General features: G+C 31.8%; 2 protein-coding genes across 8 annotated transcripts in view; one reads left to right on the top strand and one right to left on the bottom strand.

Annotated features, from left to right (window-relative positions):
* The window catches only part of Alg6 (ALG6 alpha-1,3-glucosyltransferase), an 87,656-nt gene that overhangs the window by 47,622 nt on the left and 29,229 nt on the right, over positions 1-10,805 (top strand). The window lies entirely within an intron of this gene.
* The window catches only part of Itgb3bp (integrin subunit beta 3 binding protein), a 51,928-nt gene continuing 41,472 nt past the window's right edge, over positions 350-10,805 (bottom strand). For 2 of the 7 annotated variants that reach the window (XR_013427848.1, XM_005337713.4), the window contains 2 exons: positions 5,356-5,406; positions 350-1,633 (listed from right to left, as the gene is read on the bottom strand). Coding sequence is in view for 4 of the 7 variants with exons in the window: in XM_005337713.4 (XP_005337770.1) it covers positions 1,626-1,633; positions 5,356-5,406 (59 nt within the window). In the remaining 3 variants the exon portion in view is untranslated. Of the gene's footprint in view, positions 1,634-4,364; positions 4,431-5,355; positions 5,407-5,895; positions 5,948-10,805 lie in introns of those variants that run through there. The other 5 variants (XR_013427846.1, XM_021734838.3, XM_078026402.1 and 2 more) reach the window with 5 other exon arrangements.

Genomic DNA, 10,805 nt, shown 5'->3' on the forward strand with positions numbered 1-10,805 from the left:
TCAAACATACAGTAACTGGTTTAAGAGCATTAAGCACATACCTACATAACTTGGATTATATATGAAACCAATCTACTTCTTAACCCTTTGTTTCCTAACTAATGTAGGTTACTTTACAAAATGTTTTGACTTGTATCCTGAGGTTTTGTTTATTTTAAAGTATTCTTAATATTTAGCAGACGATTATCTTAAGACATTTAAATAGTACCAAGAAAATCACTAATGAAGACAATTAGGTTTAATAGTTAACTGGATTACTATTTAGCACTTATATATAAATATAATAGTTTAAAAAAAAGACATGAATCTGAATTTAAGCGGAAAATGGGTTATTTTCCACCTTGTTAAATGGTTTTAAAAATACTATGGTATTTTTATTTTCATGACATCAAATGATACACAAATTCTGAGAATAACATTTGCCCCCTCTAGAAATGGTCAAGAAAAGTATAGACTTTTTAAAAAAAATGTATGTTATCAAGCTATGATATATTCAGGGATGGGAAGTGTAGCTCAGTAGTAGAGTGTTTGCCCAGCATATGTCAGGCCCAGGGAGCCATCTCTAATAACACACACATGCATACACAAAGACATATTTTGTGATTTTTCTAAGTGCTTGCAGGATATAAAAGATGATTATGTCATCATTGTGAATTAATTCCCAAATCAACGTATTTTTCATGCATCAATTAAATGATTTTAATATCCACTTGCCATGTAATTTAGTACCTAGTTTAGATACTGATTCATTTTGTGAGCAACAATACAAATAAATGATAATAAAAACAATACAGAATAAAGAATTTAAATAATTTGGAAAGGATTAAATACTGTCTCATAATAAAGGTCTTTTTAATTTATTGGAGGCTGTTTAATTGAGCTAAAAACCAACTTCATATTTAAATGTAGTATGTACTAAAAAATACATTATAATATTTTACAAAATGTATGGAATTTAAAACTTTGAAAATACAAGCATAGAAAAAACAAGCGTATTATAATAATAAAAACTCATCCCTGAGGTAGTGGTTACACAATAAGCTTCTAAATGAGAGAGAATTTTTTATTATTTATTTCTTTATTTGTATGTGATGCTGAGGATGGAACCCAGGCCGTACATATGCCAGGCGAGCGCGCTATCACTTGAGCCACATCTCCAGTCCCTAAATAAGTTTTTAAACATTTAAAAAAACCTATAAATTAATAAGTACCTGAGGCTTTAAGTGGGAAAAGTGGTCCCCCGTTCAACTCGCAATTAGATTTAATCTGAGTTCTAGGAAAATATATAGCTCTAGCAGATGTACAGCCATTTTCAAACATACTTTAGTAACTATCCACAAATGCTAACAGTACACAAAAACATCCATGATACACAATGTAAGTCAAGATCCTCCTCTACATGCTGGCTTATATTAAAGGGTCAAGAAAAAATGTAATATTTACATTAAGATTATCTATTGGTGTGTGTAGAAAGTTTAAATTAGCTGCAAGAAATTTTATCTAGACTTGCACCTGCCTAGTGCTATGAGCTGGTATTTACTGGGCAGATTAATTACAAATATTTCTTCTGTTCCTTTAAATATGATCAGGCAGATGCAGTTGTACTCATAGTGAGAGCATTTCTTCTAAATGCCTGCAAGATATAAAAGGTGATTATTACATCAAGAGTTTCTAAATGAACATAATCTCGTGCATCACTTAAGAAATAATTTAAACACTCATATATTATGTAATTCAGTACTTAGTTTAGATACTGGTAAATTCTCCTATGTTTATTTTTGAGTCATCTAAGCAAGATTCACCTTCATAAATACTTTTGTGACTACTATGACACAGGCCTTTTCAGTTTATGTGAAGATACTTACATGAGATACTTTCAGGAGAATTTTAAAACTCCACATGACCTACTGAAAACACCAAATTTACATGCCTTTGACTATAAGCCTTAAGGGACTATCAGCAGGTGTTTCCCCCAACAGCTGCCAAAGCAGGGGAAAGTGTTTACTGTAATACATTCCTATTCATAGTGTGTCCCTCTGGGGACTCCTAGTGGTGGTAGAGGTTCTTGTCTTATTTGGCCTTGGGAGAAGAAAGCGCCATTGGCAAATGATGGCATATACTCCCATTAGGCATGTGGCTCTTTTTTTTCTTTGCTTACGTAAGCATCTATGAAGAAGTACTACACAGTGGGCCCTTACATTTCCCTATTCGCTAAAGTCCACATATATTCTATTCCCTGTCTTATGGGATGCCAACTTGACAACTTATTTTTGCCAAATCTTTGTTTCATAGTCTGGTCTGCATTTCAGTAGAAGATTTTAAGCACTCTACGGTTCACTTAATATCTTTATAGAATACTGATACAATTGTTAGAGCTAATGATAATACTGTATGACAAAGGGAGGCCATCATTTATTAGTTACTATGCTGGAGGTATTAAGCTAATTATTTTGTACACTTTCACAAGGCAAATATTAGTCCCATTTTATAATCAACACTTAGAGGAACGAACTGCATCATTCAGGTCACAGAGCTAAGTATGTAGTAGAATTGGTGTTGGACACCTAATCAAATCTTGGTTTTCTTTAAAAACAACAACAAAAACAGAGCCAGACCCTGCAAAGATGTTTCATCAATGGATCATGGCTGCTGGAAGAACTGTTAAGATTTTAAGGTTAAATCTAGGATCCAGCAAAATGAAATACTTTGATCAATGTGACATATGTCATAGCACATTAAGGAGTGGTAGCATTCATCCTTCAGAGCAACTACGTTAACATTATTCTTTCTAAAATGTTTCTGATCATTACTTTCATCATAATCTTTACTGGCTCACCTCTGTCAAAATAAATAAAACCCAAACATATTAGCTTGGTGACCGTAACGGTCAATGATGGGTCTGAATCTACCTTTACATCATCAGGCTTCTCTGCCCTTTTTGTTCACGTTGTTATCACTACCTTCTCTCAGCCCAATGGGCTTTTGTACTTCCTATTATCACGTGGTAAGGACACCATCTCATTCTATCACACCTACTAACAATCATGCATTTAAGGCAGGTCTATGTTCTTCATGGCCTTAGAGGCATGTGGACTTGTGGCCTATTTCAAGATTGAGCTTTCCTCTCAGTTTCTTTGAGCACACAGATAGAATTTAAAGTTTTTAGATTAAGTATGGGAGAGGAGATTCCATTTCTGCTTTAAGGCATAATCCACTTCAGCTACCTCAAGCTTCTGCCAGAGGTCTTTCCATGTTGAAGGTTTATCAGTTCCTCCACTAATTAGGTTGATACTTTCATCCTTATGGGACTCACAATCCTTATCTGTATTTGCTATTGGCCAGACCTCTTAGAAAGAAGAGTCTAGACTTAAAATTCTCTCTCTGTGACTTCCCAACGGCTACCAGATTATATAACCTCTGAACATAGTTTACGCTCTTAAGCCTATGGAATGATGCATACTGCTAGAAAGGTAGAAGGAAGAACATTTTTGAAGGGTAAGTGATGAAATCAGTATGGTAGCTAAGATTATAGGGTTATAGCTCAGTAAGGGAGGTCATAAATAGATTTGGAAATCTTTATTTTCACTAAGATGAATGATTTGAGAAATGAACAAAGTTCCCGAAGTAAGAAGGAAACAGTCAAAAGAAGAAACCAAGGAAATGCCTTGAAGATAAAATCTTTGTATTTAACTGTCATTTTTCTCTTTGACTTCTCAAAGGGGAGTTGCCTGGTAGTTCAACCTTAATTCTTTCTAATTTCTTTAAAGTATTACTCAAGCTGGGCACAGTGGTGCACATCTATAATCCCAGTGGCTTGGGAGGCTGAGGCAGGAGGATTGCGAATTCAAAGCCAGCCTCAGCAACGGGGAGGTGTTTAGCAACTCAATGAGACCCTGTCTCTAGGTAAAATACAAAATAGGGCTGGGGATGTGGCTCAGTGGTTAAGTGCCCCTGAGTTCAATCCCTGCTTACTCAAAGATTTTTAAACAAGTAATAAAAATAAAAAACCTACCTCTAAAATATGATGACCTCTATTAGCATCCCTGAACATAAAGTTATTAACAGTACTCCAGTTTCCCATAGTTTATTAATGAGACTATCATATAAATGAGTATGTTCATTTGCTAAATATATGGCTGTGAATATGTGTTAATGAATACCATCTAACATAATAGTTCTCTGTTGGAATTTTCATGGGTCAGAAATTCTATAAAATATTTAACATTATGTTGAATAAATTATATGTGTGTTTGAGTGTATTATTCTTAACAGAATACAAAATCCTTGACTAGTAGTGAAACCTGACATTTGTAGATTATTACTAAGTAGTGGTTAAGTGGAACCAGGCAACTCAGTTTACTGACCTGGCTTTCTGTCTTTGGTGCTTCAGGGAGAAAATACTTAACTTCTTTGTACTTCAGTTTCCTCACCTATAAATAAAGATAATAACTGTATCTACCTTGAAAGTTATTGTGAAGATTAAAAAGATATGTATACAGTGTTTATAATAGTGCTTGGCACAAAAAAATATACTCAATAAATGTTAGCCATTATTATAAACAATTATTTATTGTATTAACATTTTGATAAATAAAAGTGACATAATTTTCTATGTAAGATGGCTTGCAATTATTTTAAAAACAACTTGTTTGTTAGGCTAAAATTAATTGCTTGAGATATTTCTAAAGAAATGAATTTTCTTAGGGAAAAAAAATAAGAAAGAATTATATTCTAAGAAATAGCAGGCAACATCTGGTTAGCTTCTAAAAATCTTTTAATATTGATGCCAGTGGGATAATACCAATTCCTAATGAGAACCTTGAGTTAACAGGTACACTAAATGCTAATGTCACATCATGACTTATATTGCTTCTAGCTTATTACTTACAATAAGATATGATAAACTATCATATGTATTGCTGAATCAATAGGAATTGTTTTGAAGAAAAGATACAATTAGTATAAAATTATTTACTTAATTGGAAATTATTAGCACATTTCCAAATTTAATAGGCTGGCTATATCTTCTTCAGTCAGATGTGTCCTATGAAAACTACAATTTATTTGTCAATATCTATTTAGATATTTATACCAAAGGTACTCAATTAAGGATCCTCTTATAGTTAAAAATGTGCCCTCTTTTATATTGTGCTTTTTCAATCAGCATTTAACTCACAGATCTTGTCGGACTGCTCTTCTGTTGTTTATAAGAATAAATTTCAACTAAAGCTCCAAAGCTCATGTATCTTTTCGTATAGAAAGACAGTATCATATCTGATAATGCAAATGTTTCCACTTGAACAACACAGGAAAAATCCAACAAAGTTAAGCTGAATTAGAAAAGTAAAGTAGTACCTCTTTTTAAAATGGCCTTAAGGAATTCGTAGCTGTCAAGATGACATAATTCTATATGAAAGAAGAAAGATTTTTTTCAGAAAACAGTTCAAAGTAACTTGTAACTCTATATTATGCAGAATAAATATTGAATCAAAATTAAAATTAAAAATAACCTAAAGTTTTATTTTACATGATAAATAGCTGTGGGCTATAAATTTTCATGTCAATACCTGATTAGCCTGATTTTATTTTGGAATATACATTTAAAATTTTATTATAAGAGCCAGAACTTTATTATAATATATGCTTACCACCACTGTTAGTATACTCTTTATGCTTTATTATGATTACTTGTTGTATGTGGAGGATTCTATACTCCTGAGGGCAGGACAGTGTCTGTCTTGTTTGTCAGTGTATCCCTAAAGCTAGAACAATACTTAGTTCATAATAGGTATTCAATCAGCATTAAATTAATGAGGCATGCAAACAGAGTAATTTTCAAGTATTTGAAAATAATTAGATAATTCTTTAAAAAATTCTAAGAATGGCCATTCATACTCATTGCACTGCGATCTGATCTTCTCTCCAGATTCCATACTGAGGTCTGGGGCTACAATAGAGATTAAGACTTTGCTAAAGAGGAGTCCAGGGAGAGCCCTGTAACTAGAGAATTACAATGCATTCCAACAAGATACATTTAGAAATATTCACACAAATATTGTGAGAGCCTAGAAGATGAAGCAATTTGGCTTTAACTAGGAGAGCTGGGGAGAGAGAGCTTCACAAAGAATGGGACATCTGAGGCTGACCTTAAAGGATAAGCATGAGTTTGCTAGACAAGAAAAAGCAATGAAGGAGAGGAAGAAGCAGCAGGGAGGCCTGGAATACTGAAAGAGACTGCAGCAGGCTGAAGCATATGGTATGAAGTATGAATAAAAACGACCATTCTCCTCCTTCCTGAGGTCTGAGCTGCAGGGAAAAAAATCACCTAATATTTACTTTTTATACAAGTCCTGCTTTTAGCTATACAATTAGTTATATAATACTATAAATATCTAGTTTATTATATATGTATTTAAAATATATAAACCACTTAGATAATTTATCTAACTCTTAAAGGGGGTACTTTTTAAACTAGAGTTAAGATTGGAAAAAAATGTTCACCTGTCAGATGACAGAAAACCAATTTCTATAAATGTGCCCGAATAATTTTTCTGCACCTCAAGAACAGTTAGTCTTCAGTCTATTCATTACTGTCTTTTTATAGTATTTTTATTTAATAAAACCTATTAAGACTACCATACAAATCTCTTTACTTATGCTTTTATCTTTTAACTGATCAATTTTTATATTGCTGACATCCCTTCTTCACCATTTGCTCATTTAAAAATTCATAGTATGTGAGATCTGTCTCCAGAGAAAATGTCTATAAAATTTGTTACAGCTGGCAAATGTGTATGAGTCAGTGATAGCACATGACTAAATGCTTCACAGAAAATAAAATTTGTTTCTGTAGTAAGCAGAACTGTTTAAATGTTATTTATTTTTATGTTTCAAAGAAAATATATTGTGAAGTGCTGCATTGATTTAATACGCAACAATGTCTGTGTACACGCTGTAGAAGGAAAATTTATGAAACCTTTGCACAACTCCTTTAATTGAATTTTCCAAATCTCTCACCACACACAAATAATCAATATCTTCTGCAGAGAAAACCAGTCAGAATTATTACAGTCTTTCTTTTCAATTTTGTTGTCATCAGCACATACACAGCACCTGGATATTTGTAGTGTCTGCTAGCAAGTTATTTACACCTCTTAAACACATAATTGCTATTAAGTGAGTCCAAATCTATAGTTTAAACATTTTTTACTGATTATATTCAAAAGAAAAATTATCATACTTCTAGTAAAAGTATAAGGAATTAAGTCATGGGAGAAATTATTAAAAAGACTTTGTGAAGTAATAAACCAGTTTGCTTTTCCTGAAATCCTAGACAAATCTCAAGTAAGCATTTTCAGCAGCTGTACTGTACCCCCCCAAATAGTGATGAATAGTGTAAAACAAGAGCATTAACATTACTGATAGGAAATGTATGACCTTCATACAGCATATATGACAGCTGAATCTTTATACAGAGCTAAGGTCTATGGTGTACATTAATGTATATTTGTGCTACCAAAATTAATACCGCCATTGTTTTTACCTCCAGATAAATCCAGAATCTTAAAGCATAAGGGGAAATTTTTGTTGTTTCTCCTAAAACTCATCATGTCTAAACTTCAAACCTCAGTGCTTTAAAAATGGAAGTATCTGTTTGAAAAAAGATATTGTTTAATGTCAAGATATAATAGAAAAAAACAAAAGGGTAGAAGTCTTCTGGGAGTAAAATGATTTGGCTGATATGATGAATACTTTTTCAAGACTGAGTGGGAAAAGGACAACATATTTTTATGTTTAAAAAATACTTCAGTGGGTGGTAAGAATGAAAAGACAATATCAAACTATTTTATAGTCTTAGAACTGGAATTTAAAATTTATCCTGTAGATTAAGAATCTGATAAACTTAAATCCTATAACCAAGATTGAATTTTACAATGCAAGAACACAGTAAATTAACTAAAGAAGACAGGAACATTAGATTTATGCTGTTTAAAAAAAAAAAAACACCAGAGTTAAAAATTCTGAAATATTTTCTATTACAAACAGCTGAAACAATCAACTTTTTTAAACAATGCAAAGTTCAGATGATTATGTTTCATTTAAAATATGCATACTACAACCTACACAATTATTCTCAAAACAGATAAAATGTGTTTTGGACTGAAGCTAAGTGTTTGGATTTCATATCTTGGCAACTGCTCTACAATTTGCTTACATTCTTTTCAAAAACATTTTGTTTATTGGAAGTACTGGACACAGACAAACAATGATGGCATTTTCTACTATCTTCAGAAAAAACTAGAATACTAAATACTACAGAATGCCATCTATTGACTTAAGAAATATCTCTATCAAGTTGTTTTAAGTAGAGGTTGATTATTTAAAGCAAATAAATTTCATGCCTTACCATGTGATGATAATGTGACATTCTATCTGTATCAACCCATTGAATGGTCATATGTTTTAAATCTTCAGCATAACAAATTTAAAATAATTATGAAAATTCACATCCAAATGTAAAAGAAAAAGGACCTTTCATTTCATTATTTTCCTAATAGTCATAAAGCCAATATTATTAGGAAAAGTAAAGTCAGGCTTACTTCTAAGTAACTGAAAAAAAAAGAAGTCTTTCTTTGTTTAAGAAACTTGTCTTCAGCAGAGATCCTTTCTTATTCATATACTTTAGGAAGGCATTCCCTCATTTACAGGATCCAGTTCTTCTGAAAACCACAAAAATTTCAGTGTACAGTTTCAAGTTATGGTGTGTGTTTTAAATTTCTCTTGAATAAGTTATATAAAGCCTTAGGAACATGTCTATTTATTTAAAACACTAGAGTATTGTAATTATACTCTTCTTCCTGTAATAATGAAAAAACAAGTAGAAGTGAAAGACCCATTTGAAGAGGGAATGATAACAAAATTGTTGTAATTCTCCTGGTATTGTATGTTTTAATTATTCTAGGAGAATTTTATAAGAATCTGAAGGACTGCCCCACCCAAAAAAAAAAAAGAGAGAGAAAAAGAAGAATCTGAGTGACCTGCTTTTGTTAGTAGAACATTAATTGGCTTATTCTCATTTTCATGATTACCTAAATGAAGCAAATCCAGTACTTACTAGAAGGGCTGATTTTTATTTTATATAATTTATAATGTAATGAAGATTCTCGATCATTTTAAAATTTAAAGAATTCTTGGTAATTATATAGTAAAATAAATAAAGTAGACATTTCTATAAAAGCTAAAAGACAAATCTCAAAATAAGGAACATATAAAGCAAGCAAATTTAAGATGTAAAAAAAAAACTTTAAATTTTAAGTTCTCTTAAAATGAATTTATGAACAGGAAGGGGTGAAAGTTGTTAGCTTAGTAAAAAAATTATGTGTATGTGTGCCTATGCTAGTGTTTATGTATATACATCATCTTTAACAGCAGCAGCAACAACAAAACCCCCCAAACTAAAAATATACATGATAGAAACCAGAAAAAGAGGTGAGAAAAGCACTCAGTAAACCTATATGGCTCAAATTCAAATTACAAAGAAAATAAACTTATCTGTTTTTCAGGCAGCAATAGTTTTTCAACATTAGTCAAAAAGGTAGTGAAGTTTTAAATACCTCAGGAAATAACAGAGCTAATGTAGCTCTTGCTAAGAAATACAAATGGAAGGTGATAAATTATATATATATATAAATACCTATTAATATGTATTATGTAATTTAAAAATTTCAGTTTTTATTGACGCTCCAAGTAATCAACACTTATTAGAAATTCAAAACATCAATTAATAATATAATTTCCTTTATGAATGAATAAAACTCATCCCTTTGGGAAAAACCTAATAATGGACAAGTTAGTCTTAATGTCTAAATAACAGAAAACAGTTAAAGCTGATCTTCCATAAATACACCAAGAACTGAGGTATAATGAATAAAAAGATTGCAAAAGTACCTATCCCCTGGAAGGAAAAATGTTTTAATTACAGATGAATAAATTCTGAAAAAATTTCTTTACATTCACTTTTTTTTCTAGTATTTTCCCTTCCTTATTTCTCAAAACTGTTGGTAATGCCAACTATATGGAATCTAATTCTAGTGAGTTCTAGGGAATTACAGATTTTAAAAACCATACTATTGGGATAGAATTTACAGAGAAAGGTTTCTTTCAGTTGGGAAATAACAATATAAATTTTACATTATGATTCTCTAAAACTTGTCAAGTTAGGAAAGACTGAAACAGTTATACATTCTAATCGAGAAGAGAGATTCCAAGCATATTCTTAGAAAGCTACCCTAAATATTCTTAAATTTTTGGGATCACAGTATAAATTAGATGCCTTTAATGAAAGGGCTCACAAAACCTGCTTCACTCACTTTCCACAAGAGCTTTGGAGGGTCTGTTATGGCCTTTGGATCTGACTGGAATCCTGGGCACATTCTAATGCATATTGGTTTGGTTGAACCAGTTTTAGTTATGAAGTTTATATCTAGAAGCTGAGATGACTGGGTGATTTCATTTGTTTCAGGAAGAAACATGAAATAATGAAAAGACCATAGTTTCTGAGGTCATACTGATCCTTAGTTGGAATTCCTGCTCTGTAACATAAGTAGCAGTGTCTTTGGGCAAGTTACTTAATATTTTTGGTGTTTGTTTCTTGTCTATAATGATAAAATGAAAAAAGCTATCTTGCAGTGTTGCTATAAAGAAATACTGATCCTAGTGTTGGAAACTGGTAATCAGTGGTAGTAACTGATAATTAAAAATGGCAGACTACAATATGGTGAGTCAAGGCCTAACTCCACTTGCAG

Source organism: Ictidomys tridecemlineatus, chromosome 11 (genome assembly GCF_052094955.1).
Source record: "Ictidomys tridecemlineatus isolate mIctTri1 chromosome 11, mIctTri1.hap1, whole genome shotgun sequence".
Classification (NCBI taxonomy): domain Eukaryota; kingdom Metazoa; phylum Chordata; class Mammalia; order Rodentia; family Sciuridae; genus Ictidomys; species Ictidomys tridecemlineatus.